The sequence below is a fragment of the Manacus vitellinus genome, unplaced genomic scaffold, assembly GCF_001715985.3.
Source record: "Manacus vitellinus isolate BGI_N305 unplaced genomic scaffold, ASM171598v3 scaffold_39_pilon, whole genome shotgun sequence".
In the NCBI taxonomy this organism is placed as follows: domain Eukaryota; kingdom Metazoa; phylum Chordata; class Aves; order Passeriformes; family Pipridae; genus Manacus; species Manacus vitellinus.
In genome coordinates, this window is record NW_021940534.1 from 3,600,354 (window position 1) to 3,620,040 (window position 19,687).

Here is a 19,687-nt window from a genome sequence, read left to right on the forward strand (position 1 = left end):
TGCTTAGCATTCTATTTATAAAACTGATTAGATGCTGTTAAGCAGAGCAGGCAATAGTTTAACACTTTATTTTGATGTTGAAAGCAGAGGCTGGGGGAGAAGGAGCAAAGATGGCAGAGAAAACAAAAAACCCTCAGAAAACTTTAGAAATATTATTTTAGAGATACAAATCTGTTGCTTTCCACGCATTTAAAATTTGTGTCATTTGATTAAATATTTAGATATTTATACAGATACATATCTATAGAAATACACATATATAATTTATATAGAATATATTTATATTTTTGAAGTTATTAATATTAAATATTTAATTACTTCAGTAGGTTTGAACAAGTGAATATTCAGACATACTAACTGCTCGCGAGACTCTTCCTGGAGAGAGAATATGGTGTTGCCCTGACTTGGGAAAGGGAAAAACCAGGCTTCAGGAAAATTACAGACCACTGCCAAGGCCCTGGTCTAGGTTAAGCTAACTGAACAGGATGTGAAAAACTAAAGGACATGACATGAGAAGTTGCTAGATGTGACAGATAGCATAATAAGATGCTGACAAAAGCTACAAATAGCACCATGAGGGACGACTGGATTTTGCAGATGTTTAAAGGGGAGTTGGGTGAGAAACAGTCAAATTCCACAGAAAACTGAAGAGGGAACTTTCAGGTTTTTGAGACTTTTTGGGATGCAGAACTTGCAACACCAGCACTACTTCAGTGACTGGATCTGTAATGCCACAGAAGGCTAAAATTCCCTAGATAATAAATGAGGACCAAGAGGGAAAAAAGTAATCGGGGGTGAATTGATTATTTGGAAAGAAACAGAGATTAAAAAAAAAAAAAGAACAACCAAAAAAACCCCCCCAAAAACAGACGACCTACAAGAATGGCAAAAGGAGGGTCAAGAAAGAAGAAAGCAGATAAGCTGTACACAATGTGACCAATGCTGTCTGGAGCTGTCCTGCCCTTGATCATCACAGCCCCATTAGAACTGTAAACCAAACCAGTTGTTCTGACCATACCACATCAATCAAACTTGCTTCCACAATCAAGAGAAGCAAAGAGGGTGCCAAGGTGCTTTCCCTGGCTAACAGGAGGTCACCTGGCTGGACAGATCAAGGAACTTGGTTATCCCCATGTTAGTCAACATCTGCATCTACCCACCACTCCCTAACATAGGTTGTCAGACACCGTCTTTGACAAATTGCTTCAACTCATTTCCTCATTTATATAATGGACATAATACTGTTTTTCTTCTTCTTTGGGTTATTTTTGGCATTGTCAGTAACGAAATCAAGACAGTTAACAGTTTATTTAAGCTCAATATTTTTCTCTTGCTACTTTATCTCTTAGGCAAACATGAAGCTCATAATTTGGAAGTTCTGAATTTTCACACATACTGCTTGGTCTAAGTTGAACTTTGATTCCAAGAACTAATGCCCCATTTTTGCAAGTAAGAGAATGGTAGGAGATTAATACCTTTCATACAGAGTGAAAGGTACTTATAGGATAGGACATGACAGAACTGAAAGGAAGATTGAGGAAAATACTGTTCCTAATTTGACAGGTACATGGGAGAAAAAGAAGAAATCAAAAAAACAGGGCAAGGGATTAAAAGAAACAACCATATATCAGTGCTTGTTAACGACAGCTCTTAATCCAGTTCTTTGCAGAAAATAATAAGCATGGCTTCATCTTAACAACTATGTAGTGACAATTTTCCAAATACACACACTTTTTATTTATCACTAAGAGTTAGACATTCAGTGAATCTACTACAAATTTGCAACATCCTGTCAAAGATTATTGTTTTTCAAAAAGATGAAAATAAAAGGGATTATATTACATATGGGGGGTAATTACAGAAGGTGTATCTTTTATGCTAATTTGTAATTATTGTTTTATTTACCTTTTTGTTTTCTTGTAGTTTTCCAGCTGCAATGTCTGCATACACTTGTATCTTTCCAACTCACACTGTTCACATAGGTCCTCAAGACACAACAGATGATTCTCCATTTCCTCAAAGTTTGCCTCTAGCTGGGCTATAAGAAATACTTACATGAATATCAAATTGTATCAACAGATGGACAACTCACCTGAACAGAAATAGGATTTTCTAAAGGGACACAATTAACATAGTAATCATTACACATATATAAATGGCTCAGAAAGATAAACAAATCTCAGCCCATATCACACAGTGAAGAGTGGCAGCAGAGACATGTTAAGGTAGATCTGAGGTTCCCTTGTAGTAAGATGTTGAACCACTCTATTTGCCCCAGCATCTTGGTCTCAGAGGCTTGTGTGTGTACATCAGGAAAAGAAGATTCAGGACTCATAATTTTAGTTCTTGAGTAGACTCTCAGTTTAGCCCTTCCTATATGGTACCAATGTGAGGTATAAAGCTCTGACCAAAACCAGTACTGATCTTAATTTATTCAAATGAAGCAAAAGTAAAGCATACTAGGAGAATTTTAACTTTCACATGACCTCATGGTAATATAAAAGAACACATTTTTGTCTCTGAAGACAGATCCTTTACTGATAGGTAAATCTCTAGATTTAGCTATTCTACATACACATGCACTTAAAAACATGCAAAATGTCTTAATCTCCTCTTTAACCACAGTTGCTCAGTCTCAACTTAAAATAGATCAATCCTATGAAAAGTCCTCCAAAAGCATCTCATAGCTCACACTGTTTTGACTAGAAATCGGGACCAAAGAATTCCTGACCTCAATTATCCCATGTGAATCTTGTATCAAAGGATCACTCTCCCTGCCAGTGATTAATGCTAAACTCCATGTCTCTCCTCAGGATCCCAAAGTGGAAAAACTATTTTCCCAAACTCTAACCAGTGAGCCACTCTGGGATGGAACTCTGTGAATTACAGGACTATTATTCATCCTTGTGCCAGGACTTTTCCTATAACCAGAGGGAAGGCAAATTGCAGGAGGAAAGATAAATCACGCTTTTACAAACAAAATAGCAGCCAAAGAATAGAAGGGAGTTTGCGGTCCAGAGACATATACACTGATCTGCTGCAGGATATGAACCTGACTGTTAATGCAAAGAACTACACAGATGATGGAATGAAAGCAAAAAATGTAAAGGAACTCTGAGTTTTGGCAAATGGTTGTGTTTCACCTTTGCCTGTAACAGACAGAAGCAACCTTCAAAAAGCAAGAGAATAATTATTAAGTTCAAGGTAGGAAAAAGTGATTTAAAGTTAACGTGTTTTGGATGCTCAAAAGAAGGAAATAGTAAGCTGGATGCATCAGTTAAATCCTAAGTTTTGGTTTGACCATTCTACTTGGAGCCTGTTTTGCAGTATACATAATTTCAACTTTGTTGGCCATTACTCAGTTATAGCCATCCTTGTGTTCGCCCTAGAAAAGTAAAAGTTAAGACCTCAAACAAATTTCCTAGGATGCATATTCATATGTTCAGCTTCAATTACTTAACGATTTTTTTAGTCCCTAACAAGTAAGCTCCACAACAGTCAGAAAGGGAAACACGGATTATATAATCAGCTAATATTTCCTTGAATTATTTATCTGTATACAGATCTCTGAGGGGAGAGGGAGATGGCAAAAAAAAAAAAATAGGTAGTTGACAATTAATGCAGGTACAATTCTGAGGAAAAAAAATGTTTTCAGTTCTACATATTGTGATGTGGAAATCTGTTGTTTACCACATACTCAATTTTCTCTCACAAAATCCAGATGTATTCAAAGAGTAATATCATTTATTGCAATTATGATTGGTAGTCCCTTTTTGCTTAAGAAAAGGACTTTCTTGAGTGCATTAAAATCCAAACGTCTGTATTATGCTAACTTGCTTTTCAGAATGATTGCTTGCTTATTAATTCGCAAAATTCACAAACACAGCAGGGCTGAAGATAATTTAGTAAGGTACTTATCAACCTCTGTTTTTTTCCAGATACCATCCCCCACCTGCTTTGCTGTATTAGCTATTGAAATAATATTAAAAGACTACAACAAAGAACAGGAAAAAAAAAAAAGAATGAAGTGAATTCTAGAGAGCAACTGATTCCTAGCACTAGCATTTGAGCGGCCTCTAGTGGGAATTGCAGAAAACACTGTGCTCCTGAAGAACAGGAATGAACTCCTCAGGAGGCCACAATCCTGCTTTACTGCAACACTGGTTTCAGAAGTTTTCTTTCTGAAGTGAAAGAAAACTTAATTTTCACAAAAAAAAGCTGAAAACTAGCTCCATTGCAATAGCACCAGCTACAGTTGTGAATTAACCTCTCTCTTATCCAAATGAGAATATATGCACTATGCAGACAAAGAGGATTCCAAACAAAACTATGTATTTAATCAATTTGAAACTTAAGCCATAAGTCTATGATCAGCTCTTATCTATATTCACAGATAATAAGCTCATAATTTAAAGATGTTATTTAGCAAAAATATGAAATCTAGAAATTCCTTTCCAGTTTACAGTTCACATGGCACTTAGAACAAATATGGCCCAGGAAGCCAGTTTATGTTCTAAAGAACATCTGCAAGATTACTACTTCTTGTTCAGCTCAAAGAAATCCCACAACCAAGGCATCAGGCAACAATCACCATCCCACTCTAAACTGGCATTGCTATGAAGGTGAAAAACATCTCCTTTAAATTTTTTTAAGATTTAAAGAATACAGTCTACCTTTAGATTAAGAATTTTCTTGTATAGTAAATATGCCACACTTGGTAGAAATCATAATTTGTATTAGATAGCTCAAAAATAACTTTAGGTCACATTTTCCCAGTTATATCAGTTTGGCCTATATATCTTACACTACCACAGGTATAACAACACTATTTGAAGTTTTAGTTCTTAGTTTAAATTTTTTTTAAGTATGTTAATGTTTGATCAGATGACATTAGATTGAATTATCTTCCATCATCATACACTGTTTTTCTTAGTTTACCAGATAAGCAGGTATTAAAGTATTTACTTAGAACTCAACAACCACAAAATAAATTTTTTTACCTGAAAACACTTTATTTCAATTAATTTACCTAATTTAAATTTACCACATAATTTTTTAAATTGAAACCTATGTTACCCGTAGTTTTGTGCGAGTACAAAAATTGTTAGAAAAGCTAAATCACAGCTGTATATCAGAAAATACTAGTTTTCCATTTTTCCTACGCTAACTTTAAGTGTCACTTTCCTGCACTCTCCCAGCCACTGAAACAACAGAAACCACAAAGGAGTATTAAAGACATTTCTATAAAGTTCATTCATTTTCTGAATAAAAGGTAAAAAAACAGAAAACAGAATGGATGGAAGCAATTACATCAAAGATATTCTCTATCTCTAGGCCATTCAGGGACAGTGAAGGCAGTGAAAGACATACATAAACAGGAAGAGCTCCATTCACTAAAAAAAAAAAAAAAGAAAAGAAAAAACTTTACATAAGTACAGTTCTACTAGTGCTCAATTTTCATCTTTTTTTAAAGAAAATATCTTAAACCCAGCTAATATCATACCATTTACATGAAGTTAAAGCAGTTTCTTCACAGAAACTACATAACAAGTCCACTAGAAACTTTTCCTTCTGTATTCAATCCCCAGACACTTCCAAGTTTACAGCACCAAACTGTATGTCTTTTATACATATATATCTCTACCTAACACAATAACCCTCTCTGCTGAAGTGTTGTGCCCTGGAGCTTATGAAAAACACCCTGTTGAACACAGGTATCTTTAGACTGTATTATTCAAATTGCCTGGTTTTACATATATCTTCCCAATATTTTCCCTTTCTCAGTAAAAGATAAACACAGTTTTATTTCAGGCAATGCAACTCATGTAAGCAAGAAGAGTAACAGCAGTTTTTAAAGAACTAGATAGAAAGACTGTTTTAATTAATAATAAATTATTATTTTCTTTAGACATTTTCCCAACTGCAAATCGTTGCTCATGTTCAGTGAAAGTTTTCACAGCTCTCCCAACTTTCAAAATAATTTTAAAATCATAAAGAAATCACTAAAAACTGGAGTCTACTAATGAAATATATTCTAAATTTCTGCATCACAAAACCTTTATCCATCTCTTTTTCAAGAGTTATCTGCTGCTAAATGCTAAACTAAAAGGAAACTGTCATTTAAGTAACCAAACACAAATCAGAAGTTCAAATACCAGCTCTATGAAAAATCTTGATTAATAAATTGTCTAGTCTTAAATTCACTTTTACTCAACCAATACCTGCTAATATCTAAATCCCTACATAAACCACAATTAATAAATAGGTAATAGTAAACTAATGACTTGTCTTCCCCAAAGACACTCATGTCTTCCTGAAAGAGACTAATCTACGGGCTATTATTCACTACACCTTTTCCTCCTAAAAGTACTGCTGCAGAGGTAGTCTACAAACTGATGAAATGAACAAAAATAAAATTCTATAACCTTAAAATACAAGATGTTGCTGGAAGTATACTGCACTTTTCAAACTGGAAAAATCTTTGCCATTTTTATCAAGAAATTAAAAAAAATATATATTTCACTAAAACACACCCTTTTTTTTGGTGCAAAACAATACCCAAAATATGGGGTATTACATTCTTAAAGTAGCCCCAATGTTACCAAAACCAAAATACTGCATTCAATGAAAGAGATACTATAATTACTGTGACCTTTTAGTTCAGCTTTAGTATATTTCCTTAATGTCTGAAGAAGCCATTAAGAAGTCATTAATTATCCCACACCTTAAAGAAAGTGAGCATGGCCATTAATTTCTTTAAAAATGCAAATTCTGAATAAATTGGATTGAATTTTGCAAAGCTAGAAAATGGCAACTTTCAAACTTGATACACAATCTGAAAATAAAGCATTACTTTCTGCTGAGGATATAAACAATGATACCCCCCCTAAACAGTGCAAAAAGTTCTGTTGCCCTAATGGATTTTCACATCCACCTAACTCATACTTCAGAAAAAAATATTAAAGATTAGGAGGCAATGGCTTTTATCTCTGACTATATCCCCAGCCTTATTTTATTCCCAGTCCCAGCCTAAGTATTTTCAACCTATGTTGGATCTGTCACTTATGTACATGAACAGCCTTTCTGAAACCAGTATCAAGTTAATGCTTAACACTTGATCTTAAAAAAAAAAGAGAGAGGGGAGAGAAAATTGGATTTGGATCAAGATTTGTGTGTATTGATTTACTGAAATCAAAACAGATGTCTGAGCAAAATGCCACGGCTCAAACATGAAGCATATTTCATATTAAGACAAGTATGACAGATATCAACAAGCAGATATTTTCTACAACATCTCAAACAAAAACCAGCTTAAGTGATGATTCCAATTTCGAACTTTGAAAGGACAATAACTGTCCTTTTCACTTTTACGTGAGAGTAATTTTTTCTTCAAAGTTCTCAGTGGCAGTTACAAGACATTGCATAATACAATAAATTTATCAAATGAAGACACAGACTTTTTATTTCAAGTGAGGGATGACTAATAACATGAACACCTAAGTTAAAGGACTTTATAAAACTGCTAATGAAAATGTGTGTTGTAATACAGAGCAAAAGCTGAGGAATCTGTACGTGACTCATACCAGCCTTAATAGGTCAGTAAAAAGGTTTATTTCCATTATTCGAAATTTCTTTTACCAAAAGCAGCCAGGGTCCACTATTTACTTTCAAAATGAAAGTATTAATAGATTTATTAGAAGCACATCATATTACAAGTCAGAACCATGTTCAAATGATGAAGACTAGCCAAATTAAATCTTGAATGCACAACCCAGGACACAGCACTTTGTAATTCTATTTTCCTATTTTTTTTACAGAATGTTTCACTTATATTTAAAATTCACAGTCAGAGTAATAGTCATCTCTTGGAAAATTGAATACAGTTTATATTTCTAAGAAGCAGATAGTTCAGAGTTATAAAAACTAAAAACAGTGAGCAGAATATCATAGAAAATTTCTGTTAAATCCCTTCTAGAAGGGTAGATGTTGAATTTGCCATAAATTATACCTACCTCTTCAAATAGACTCCCTAAAACTTACCATTAAAAAAAATTCCAAAAAACTCAGTCGTTAAGAGGAACTAATAAATAACTCTAGATAAACTACTTGAAATCTGACACACAAGGTGAAGCTAGAAGATTTGGTTCACATCTCACAATCTTAGCAGTATACTTTAAAATTCATCAGCTTCCCCAAACAGGCCACTTAATGCTTCCTTAAATCCTACTTGTGCAGAATCAAAAATATTCTACAGACAAACCTTCTCCAAGTTATTCTACAATCAGTGAGATTAATTCTGGTTCATAAAACTACATTAGGAATTGGAAAGTAACCCCAATTCATCAGGATTTATAGCATTTGCTGTTATGAACTATGAAGAAAATTCCATTAGGTTTTTAATATATTGTTTATCTTTGGTCTACCAGTGGGCTGCATCACTTTGTGCATGATGATATTAAACCCAATATTTTAATAAATCATTATTTGAATTTATATTTCCTTAGAAAATTTTTTTTCAAAAGCCAATATTAAAGGCTTAGCACACATGACAAAGCTTTATTAAATAAGGTGGTATAAGAAAATGGTAATAAAAAATGAAATACATTCTTTGGTTCAGAAATAAATAGCAAAGTTATTACCAGTCTACCTAGGAACAAAAGTTGATTTTTGCATGTCCACTGACCATAGGAGAATGAGAAATTAGGCTTTGAAGACAGATATGAACCCCCCTTTTCTTCACATCAGATGTCAGCACATCAATCCAGCCCACCCCACAAAAAAACAAGAGCTGCAATTACATGAGGAATTTCTGCCTCCTTCCCAGCTGCTGTAAGAAAGAGGAATGCAGGCTGAGTCCCTGGGGAACTTAGCTACTAAAATCATGTGCAGACGGCAGTTTTTCGAAACTTTAATTTCATGCACCTTGTATAGATTTCCATTGAGCCAGCAGGAGGCTTACTGTGGAAAGACAGGCTTGCTACTTGTCAAATGCTGCACTCCCATTCCAAGGCTCACTCAGCAATATTGGAGATTTTCAGAGGGTAAGAGGTCAGAATACTTTTTTCCTATTTTAATTCTGAACAGTGTATCAACTGCTTTGTATGAGAGGTTTCCAGAAGTAGTCCACTAAAGCACTTATCATCTTTTAAATTAAATCAACAGGTTAGCATTTGGTAAAGTTATAAAAATTGAAACCCGTCTAACAAATATAAAGTATTTGGTAATCTTAATGTGTAACATTGCTAGTTTCACCCACAAAAAAAGCTGGGCATCAGTTCAGAATACCTTAACCCTGCACATTAATGCAAACTATGGAAGCCAGCCTTGGAACCAACAATTACTCAAAACCAAAGGTTTCTGCCTTGAAAGTGTCCCTAGCCAGGTAAATTTCTCCCCTGTCCCACCCAAATGATGAGTTAAAACATTATTATATAAAATGACATAGACTCAATCACAGAGAAGCAACTTATATACGAATGTTCACACTACTTACAAATCTTAAAAATTTCATAAGACTTCAAGAATAGTATTTTTCTGCTGTTCATACAAGATATGCAGTTATCACAATTTCATTTTCCAAATAACAACACATACAAAATTTTAACTGCTGACAGAGCAACTGTTGATCTTTAAAAAAAACCCAAAAATCTCCAACAGTATATGAACTACTGTTTTACAATAGAAAGGATGTATTTGGAAAGCAAAATTAAATTTTATAATCACAACATTCACAACAGCTGAACTTCAGTCTAATCCTCTGTACTGACCTGAATGCTTATTATATCTATAAAACCTTACCTAGGTTTGCTGTGAGGCATTCCAGATCTGCTAAAAACCCAGGTATTTGTTGGAGCTGATCCTGTAGTTCCAGCAGACTGTTTCTTTTCTTCTCCCAGTGTGCAGAAAGCATCACAACTTCACTATCGACCAGCTGAAACAAACAGGTATTTAATTTACTTGCAAATTTATGTATTTATGAGCATCTTGGCTTATTTTTAGAATTAATGCATCTTCATTTTATTATATAATAGTATAATGTACTTATATGGGTCATATTCTATGAAAAACAACAAGATCAAGAGATCTTACATAACAAATGTTTCCTTTATATATAATTGAGATGATTCAATTATCGTTTCCCTGCTCTTAATTCCATTATCCATCCTTCCTCTTGCACACAACTGCAGCTTGTGCCTGTATCTGCATTCTGAATTCCTCAGTTTTTATAGTATGTAGCTGCAGAAACTGAAAAAATCTAAGCAATGAGCAAATGAGTGCTCAGATTTATAATTCTACCCACTTCAGACTGATTCTATTAAAAGAATAACACCTCCCATTTCCAAATTCCTCTAGCTACCTATCCCTGTCAAAAAGACATCCTGTTTTACTAGAAAAGTTTTGAAAACTTATTCCAAAGCCCAGCAAGTAATGGAACACCTCAGAATACCAACATCCTTATTGAAATAAAGCTAAGTCTATTTTTGAGAATGAGGTAGGATTTATATCAGTTAAACAGTAAAGCAAACAAAGAAAAAACCCAAACAGGCCACCATGAGATGGGGTCAAACACCAGACAAACATTTCAGCCCAGAGATAACAATGCAGGTTAAACTACAGTCGTCTAAAAGCAGTACCTTTAGAACAATTTTGTACGTGGAACTGATAGTTAACATCAACCATTTCACATGGTAAGACTGTAGGCTGCAATTAAAGCTTGAAATTGTCACTTTCCTTTCTCTATTCAACATTTATAAATAAGACAGCAGAGTAGTTTATCTGCTATTGGCCAGTACAAGAAATGGGATACTGGACAAGTGGATCTTTAGGTGTTATACAGTACAGTCAACCTTGTGTGCTTACACAATTTTTATTTTCTACTTTTATATAAAAAGAAAGAAACAAAACCCCACAAGCAATATATATATATATATATATATATGATTGTCCCAAAAGCGAATAACTGAATTTCATTGCAAATTTCAGTCTTTTTGGAAGCTTTTCATTCTCATTTTCCCAAGCAGCTATAACATGTGAGATTAAGGTTATATTGGTTTAGTACATATGAAACCTCACATCGTTTTCAGAACTACAATTTTTAAAGCAAACTAAACAAGCAGCAAGTATTATAAAATTGTGATCAAGTCACTTAAGAGATCTACAAAAGATCCTTGTGAGCAGTAAACCATGCAGAACTGACAGAGAGAACTTCATCTCCAGTAACTGGAAGTTTTCACTGGAACTTGTGGAAAAGGTGGGCCATACTATTAGGCAAGAGAAAGAGCACAAGATATCTTCCTTATTACCGTAAATACACAGGGAGTTATTTTTCCATCGGACTAAGATACACAGAAGTCTCGTAAACAAAACAGAAGAGCCAGGGAGGATGCACCCGGCCAAAGTGAAGGTTTCAGCCAGGACAGAGAACCCTACAGCTCAGTCCTGCTCAGCCTACACTGCCTGCCCCTTAAACATGGCTCAAAATGGAAAGTCTGGTGCAGAGTAATGCATTGGTAACACTCACTGGAAGTTTCCTTTCCCTTATTCCACAAATAAACCGCACAACTTGTCACTGTGCTTGCAGGGCAGGAACACTGAACAAAATTAGGAGAAAGCAGACACTTCCCTAATCTTTTCAGTCAGACAATCAAATCTTGCCATTTCTTGTCCGCTAGGAGTGGGCAGCAAACATTATCAGTGCAACAGCCCTACCCTGATAGTAACCATCAACATGTCTCAACTTCAAATATATTCTATACTTTCCCAGTCCCCCCACTGCTTTTAAAGAGCTATAGCAGTAACATGCAACATCATTTTTGCAACTGTTTACATTGCATCACATTATTTCATGTTTGCATTACACTCTTGTTTACATTACTGTGTGAGTGAACAAGGTTGTGTGGGTACTTATCTAGAGATCAGGGTTAACCCTGTATGCTGGTACCAAAAATTTTAGTTTAAAATTATTTACACATTTTAAAATATTTCAAGTATGGCATTGTTATTTTTTCTCACCTCTCCAGCTTTTGCACAATCTTTGGCTCCTTTGTGAAGGGCAGCCCATGCATCTTCATATCTGAAGAGAAAATAAATTACTATTCTTACTGTGCTCCCCTTACAGAGGAAGATTTTATAGATATTACTGTGCTTATATTTACAGGCACTACCAGAAATTGCAGCTTAAAAAGCTGTACAATTCTTTTCAGTATTTACTGTTCTACCAAGACAAACATACAGTAGAAATAATATCTTTTAAAGAAAAAGTGATTCATGTTTTTTAACTTGCTAGTTTACATTAAAAGTGAAATGGACCCAGCAATATCAAGACTATACACTGCCTTAAGCATTACTTGGAACCCAATTTCATTAAGAAAATGAAAAAAAAACACAAAACAATATTGTAATCACACATACACTGCCCCCCCCCACAAAAAAAAGAGAATAGATTTTTTTAAGATATAAAGAAAACTTATAATGGAGATAGCTGCTGTTATTCAGAAAAGATGTAATTAAATACATATGGAACATGCTGTCTTTTCAAGGCAATGACAGGCATATTGTCTCTGTTGTTACAGAGGGAAATCATATCAAATACATCTAAGTTATGGAACATCAAATCGAAACCACCGACTAGGACTCAGTGCTGGTCTTCATATCTGTGCATTAGAACATGAACTAAAGTCATCTCTCAAACGTGGCTTTTCCTCCAGAACCTCTGCTGCATTAGCATGACAGCACGAGTATGGGGCAAGCTTTAAACATAGTTGTCATTTGGTAACCACTCTCACACTCCTAACTGCAGAATATTCAAAAACCTATTAGCAACACTTTGGTTTTCTTCTAATTATCTTAATCTAATGAAGTTATTTCTGAAACTGTAGGAAGTAGACACTAAGAAAGAACAGGAAGGTCATACCTGCTGAGTAATTCCAGTCCAGCAGAAAACTCTGGCAAACACTGAATAGTTCTATAAAACAAATTGTAAACATACAAAATTTTTAAAGAATAGAAGTCTATTATAAAAAATGAGTGCACACACACCTGCACTTGACAGATGCTGAGCAGAAATGTTCCCTACTGTTCAGTTTCACAAACATTTTGCCAACTCTGGTTTAAGATTCATTACACAGTGGATCTTACAAGAATATTTCAAAGCTAGGATTGCTTTTTTTTCTTTTGTTATTTTATGACAGCCCATTCTTTCTTCTTTTTGACTATGTCCATTGAAAACAATTTTTATGAAATAATTTCTTAGTACAGTTAAGAAAGAGACGAGAAGGACATTGTTTTAACTTAAAACAAGGCACAGGGACATCCTGAAAATAGGACTACTACACAAGTTCTTTATGCCCCTCAAAAGAGATGTTGCACTTAATATATTCTGCATCAAAAAGAAACACTAAGCTAAAGAATCTTTGCCAATTTAATGCTCTAATGATTTCATATTGGATGTGTACATTTCCATTAGTAACAACTTGAAATATAGAGAAAACTTATTATAACAGAATCACGTAACCAATTAGGTTGCAAAAGACCTCTGAGATCACAGAGTCCAATCTATGACCTAACGGCACCTTGTCAACTAGACCACGGCACTGAGCACCACGTCCAGTCTTTCTTTAAACACCTGCAGAGATGGTGAGTCCACCACCTCCCTGGGCAGCCTATCCCATTAACTAATCAACCTTTCCATGAAGAAATTCCTTTTCATGTCCAAACCTTCCCTAGTGCAACTTAAGATTATGCTCTCTCATCCTGTTGCTAGTTTCCTGGGAGAAGAGGCTGATCCCATCTGGCTACAACCTCCTTTCAGGTAGTTGTGGAGAGTGATAAGGTCCCCTCTGAGCCTCCTTTTTTCTAGGCTAAACAACCCCAGCTCCCTCAGCTGCTCTTCCAGACTTGTGCTCCAGACCCTTCACCAGCTTCATTGCCCTTCTCTGGACTTATTCCAGCACCTCAATGTCCCTCCTGAATTGAGGAGCCCATCTAAGTTATAAGTTACAGAAAATTAACAATGCAGCATTTTAAGGGATGTGAAGATTTTGATATCATCCAAAATTTGTCTCCTGGAAGATGACCAGAATAAACTGTTTTGCACTGTCATCCGCACAATTTGAATGGAAAAACACCACAAAGGAAACCCTTTTTCCTTAAGTCAAGGGAAAAGTGGCAGAATCAGTGAGGTGGAAAGGGACCTCAGGCAGTTTCTGTTGCAACCTCCTGTTAAAACCAGGACCAGCTAGGAACTCAGAGCAACTTCCTCAGGTCTCTGTTCAGTTGCAACTTGAAAACCTCTGAGGACAGAAATTTCACAGGCTCACATTCAGCCTGTTGTCTGTCAAGGCCCCCAGGGTCTTTTCAGCAAAGCTACTTCCCAGCTGGTCTGTCAGCCCCAGTCTGTATTGTGGAGGATACTACCTTTCCAGTGAAACACTGGATTTGAACCTCTTAAAATTTCATGAAGTACCTCTTGGCATATACATTCCTACGGCCTTTTATGGATTGAGTTCACCCAATTTATCTTCATTCACTACTGGTCAGTTTTCCCCCTTTCACTAAGCACAAGGAACTGAAGCAATAAAAGCATTAAATACCTCAACAACATCTACATTTGCTGCCATTCATTCCATTCATCAACAATCCCATGTTTTCTTTGTTCAGCCTTTTATTATCAATGCAGGGCTAGCAGCTCTTCTTCTTGCCCTCGATATCTCTTGTAAATGTCAATTTACACCCTCCAGAACACTTCTTGAATGCATACTGATGTGTTGTCTTTTCAGCAGGTGGAAGCTAAAGGCCCTTATAAGAATGGGGTTTTAATGACACAGAGAATTCCTCGAGTTGTTTAGAGAAGACATAATTCTCTCCCTGATCAGATGGTCAGTGAAAAACTTCCACTGCGACACCACCCTTACTGGTCTCTTCTCTGCTCCTCACCCGTATGCCCTCAGCCATCCTTACAAGTCAAGGTAAGCTATGTTTGTCCCAGAACTTTAGGACAGCTGAAGTCACCCTGGAATTCCCCTGTTTCTGACGATACATTAGAAGAACCAACATATTATGGACTGGAAACATGCAGAGAAGGCAGTTGCCTAAAATAGTTTCATTCAAGCCTTTACCCATTCTTAGTTTAGTCTCTGTGCCTTGTCAATACAGCCAGCCTTCTCTTAAAAAACTTTATATCCAAAACATCAAGGTTCAGAACTTAAGACAGTTTATTTCAGACACTTTATTTTTAGAGCAGGGTTTGTTTTTAAATTAATTTGTGTCTACATACTGTGTTTTAGTAAGAAGATACTTTAAAAAAGCATATCTGAGCTTATTTGAAGAAGCAACACTCACAGATGTCATTTACAGACATAAACTAGTCTTTCCTTATAGCTTATACAGGTTGAAAGAATGAGCAATGTACTAAAATGCAGGCGATTAAAAAACAAACAACAAAACAAACAAAACCACAAACCACCACAAATCTCAAAACTTCTTGAAACAGATAATTGAAGTAATCACAAATATATTTTCCACAATAAAAAGGCTCCTATTTCTGTTTTACAGTTGAAACCCCCCTGAATTATAATTTTAATACATTAAATTCACAAAGATTGTAATCAATTACATTTCAGTGTAGTACAACCTGAAGCTTCTATTTAGTACTACAATAACACTGAATATTCGTTTAATTTAAATGACCAACAGCCACTGGAAATTATTTAGGCCTATCAATGAATGTTCTATGAAGCAAAGCATTTGCTGAATAGTAGAGCTAAGCTTTTCTGTTGTCAGAACAGTATTTTGTAAAATTACATGCAAATGTTCTTGTAACTGGCTCATATATATGAGCCATTTCAAATTTTTCTTTAACAAGAGCATCCTAGATCAATGCTATACATTAAGACATTATGAAGTACCTCTGCCTTTTTTTTGCATCTCTTGATTTGTCGCCCAAAGTCTTCAACCTATAAATCAAAACAAAGAATCATCAGACATTTCCAAAACCAAAACCAGAGAATAAACTGTTTGAGCACATAAAGTGTTAATTCCACTTTATTACAGTAATTTTCTTTCAGTTTATTTTACAAATAAATTCATATGATGGTCTCCACAAAACTAAGTGAAATTTCATTTATTTCCACCAACAGTGCTTCTAAATTATGAGAATCTCCAGCAGCATCAGCACAGTGCCCTGCTACTGACCATATCTGAGGCTTGTTTCACCCACATTCAATTTCAAACTGACCAGTACCTTGTTCTTAAAAAGCACAAAAACCCCTAAACCAACCAACCAAAACCCCACCCAACAACACACAATTCCCCTTCCCCCTCTCCACACCCCGCCAACTCTTTCCACTCCTTCCTTTTTTTCAGTCAACCTGTATATGATAAAGTTGACAAAGTAGAGTGAGAACCAAAACCTCTGGCTATTCTCTGATCACCAAGATGATGGCTGTCCACAGTCTCTACTAGGCCCTTTGGAGTCACAGCTGTCCAGGACAGTAAGAGTTAGGAGGAAATATAGGACACAGACATGAGCAAGATGGAAATGAGTTTTGAGGACCAAAGATATCCTCCAGACATGACAGAGATATGTAATCCTGAGTGACCCAGGGATTGAGAAACAACCTAATATACAGATATTTGAGCTGCTTCAAGGGTGAGCCAAATCACTCCCCCACTGTTAACCACCACCAATTTTCCAGAAACTCAAAGAAACTTCAAAGTCTACAGCAAAATAGGCAGTTGACAATTTGAGAAAAGACATGTTAAGGCATGCCTCCACTCCCTGTTAGGGAGCTTCTTATAATAGCCAAGCCAAGTAGAAACAACCACAGCACACTGAAGGAAGAACATCTCTGTCCTCCTCCTCTGCCATATTCCCCAGTATGCACCCCAGTCTGGAACAGCAGCACTCCTCTGCATACAGGGATAGAAGGAAATGCTGGGTTACCACTATCAGTTCTCATATTAGAATATCTGCCAGGCAGTTGGAAGTAAAGGTTAAAGGATTTATCACTAGACTACAAAGTACTGACTTCCTTTCAGCAGCATTCCCTGTACAAAGTGTAAGGCAGTGTGAGCCCCATCACTCAAGCTGGCAGAAGCACAATTACTGCCTGAGCACAGACGAAGAACGCAGCTCACTGTTCCATTTTGGTTGTTCTTCTTCCTCCTGCAAAAGATTGCTAACAGCTAAATGGGTCAAAATTTAGATACCTTGCTCACAGGATACACAGAAGTAGACAGTAAACACAGCTGAGCAGGGGAAGAGGGCACAGAAACGGCTAATAACTTTAAACTTCAGTAACTCCATTTCTTTGTGCACAGAGATGGCTAGTAACTCTAAACTGCTCTCTTTAGACCACACATCCCAGATTTAATCTTTTTCCATCATACATAAACAATTCCTTTGGAAGCGGTACTATTTTGTTAGAAGCCCTGAAAAGCTTCCCCCTCGTGACGCTTCAAGAAATCCAACTGTTCCACTTTGAAAGCATTCAGGCGTAGTTAAGAAGTTGGCAACAACTTTACACCAGAAATACTTTCTAATACTTTCTTTGGGTTTTGACAATTTTAAGGTCAAGTCTTAACAGCTCAAAATGACTTCTATTATCACTCCGGTGGGGTATAGAATGGGCTAACCTAGAACACCAAGGCATTGAGGTTGCATTGTCCAGGAAGGGAAAGGGGGCAAAACAGGACAAATTGTGTTCTGACCTCTGTGGGGACACTAAAGAAAAAAAAAAAGCCTCTGTGGCTCTGAGATACAGGTCCCCAACTGCAAAAGAGATTACACAACATATGAAAATACCACTTAGACATGGGACTCTGGAATAAGGGCACATGAATGGAGCTGCCAAAACACAAAGATGGAAATGATGAAATCGGGGACTGTTTTAAAACAGAACACTGCAACACAAGGAAGAAGGCAAATTAGAGACTACATGGAAACATACTGACTCAACTGCTGCAATACATGGAAATACAGAATTAAATGATCATTGGATCCAGCATGTTATGACCTTTCTCTTACCCACTTTCATTACGTGAAAAACACCTTTTTCAAAGGAACTTTACACTGTACTAAGGTATCAACCCCTCTGAGAAGGTAAAAATAACAGCAAAACAGAAAGGCAGACAGCAATAAAGCAATGCCATGCCACTGTCTGTATTCTTAAGACATTTTAATATTCTATTAGTGTCAGGTAGTATGAGAGATAACATGTAAGCAATTTATCTGGTTGATTTGAAGCCTATTCTATCAATTTCTCTTGAGTATTACATACTGTTATAAATATGTCACCATAAAGTATATAAATTTCTGGAGTATACAGACATTCACCACTACATAAAAATATTTACCATAGGGGGTATCTTAAGGCAGCCGTAACGTTGCCGAAGATCACAGTTTTTAAAAGCAATTGATTACAACATGATATTCTCCTGTGACTCATTACGAGCCAGCAGTTCTGCAGCACAGACATGACCTTGATCTCACTGACTTCCAGTAACACTCATTTGGGCCACCTACTTGTACTAAAAATAACATCGACACAGGGTCTATCTAAATAAACCTTGCGAGGCAACGTAGGAGGAATATCTTTCTACTTTTTAACACAAGCGAGGGGCTGCTCCATCCACTTATCCTGCGCTTCTTTCCCCCAAGTGACAGTAACTCATCCTCCAAGGAAAGACAAGCTTCCCCCTACGCCCAGCGGCGCGCAGCGATGCTCTTTAAACAATTACGATGATCCATAAAACCTTGAAGGTCAGTCACTTCATGAAAAATTCAAGCGCGTTAATTGACTCCAGTCACATCTCCTCTCAGAACAGTAGGCTCTGTCTGTCTCTCTCTCCTTCCCCTGACCGCAGCTGCCTCCCGAGCACAGAGGCACCTCCTCCCCTCCTCTCCCCGCCGCAGCTGCAGGGCTCTCCAGCCCGCCATCAGCCGCTCAACTCAGGCGGGAACACGGCCCGCAATGAGACCCTGGAGCCGCGTTTCCAGCCCGTCCCCGCACCGCAGAGGGTACCCCGGCTGACAGACCAGCCCAGGCCGAGGGTCCTGCCTGCGCAATCTCCTCCTCTTCCTCCCTCCCTGGGCCAGTCCCCGCCTCCCCCGACCCCCGGTCACCTGCTTCCCCCTCCCCGCCCGGCTGCGGGACGCGGGTCCCTCTCCCGTTCCCCCCTCCAGCCCCGCGGTGCTGGGGGCCGAGGGCGATACTCACCCGGCGGTGAGGTCCTGCTGGCAGCAGCCGTCCCGCCGGCTGGGCAGGCCAGCGCCGGGAGGGAGGGGCGCGGGCGGGGCTCGGCTCCGAGCCCGCCTCCTCTCCGGGCCACCCCCTCTCTTCCGTCTTTTCCGACTTCGCGTGTTTCCTCGCAAAGTTGTGAGCGGGGGTGGTTATTGCTGAGAGGAGCTGAGCCCCTTGTTCTGCGTCCCCCGCTGTGCGAGGGTAGAACGGGACGGTTTCAAGGTTTGACCTCGAGAAGCGTATGGATCCCTGAAGTTGCAGCTTTTTAGAGGTTTTTTTTAAAGACCGCAGTAAAGTCCCTTGACAGGTTGGGACCTTGACCTGGATGATTTTGACATCAGCTATAGCAGCGTAGGAGTGAACTCCTTAGAGCTACGAAGTTGATCCAGGGACTGGAGCATCTCTCTTACGAGGAACAGCTGAGGGAGCAGGGCCTGTTCAGCCTC

The 19,687-nt window shown here is 37.4% G+C and overlaps 1 protein-coding gene across 2 annotated transcripts in view; it reads right to left on the reverse strand.

The window, feature by feature from the left end:
• DTNBP1 (dystrobrevin binding protein 1) overlaps positions 1–19,247 on the reverse strand; it is a 68,935-nt gene extending 49,688 nt beyond the window's left edge. The window contains exons 1-6 of one of the 2 annotated variants that reach the window (XM_018077648.3): positions 19,218–19,247; positions 15,906–15,953; positions 12,914–12,964; positions 12,013–12,073; positions 9,799–9,931; positions 1,906–2,038 (exon numbers count right to left, since the gene is read on the reverse strand). In XM_018077648.3, the coding sequence (XP_017933137.2) occupies positions 1,906–2,038; positions 9,799–9,910 (245 nt within the window). In that variant the 5' untranslated portion in view covers positions 9,911–9,931; positions 12,013–12,073; positions 12,914–12,964; positions 15,906–15,953; positions 19,218–19,247. Of the gene's footprint in view, positions 1–1,905; positions 2,039–9,798; positions 9,932–12,012; positions 12,074–12,913; positions 12,965–15,905; positions 15,954–18,354; positions 18,551–19,217 lie in introns of those variants that run through there. The other variant, XM_018077647.2, reaches the window with a different exon arrangement.
• Positions 19,248–19,687: the final 440 nt, after the last annotated feature.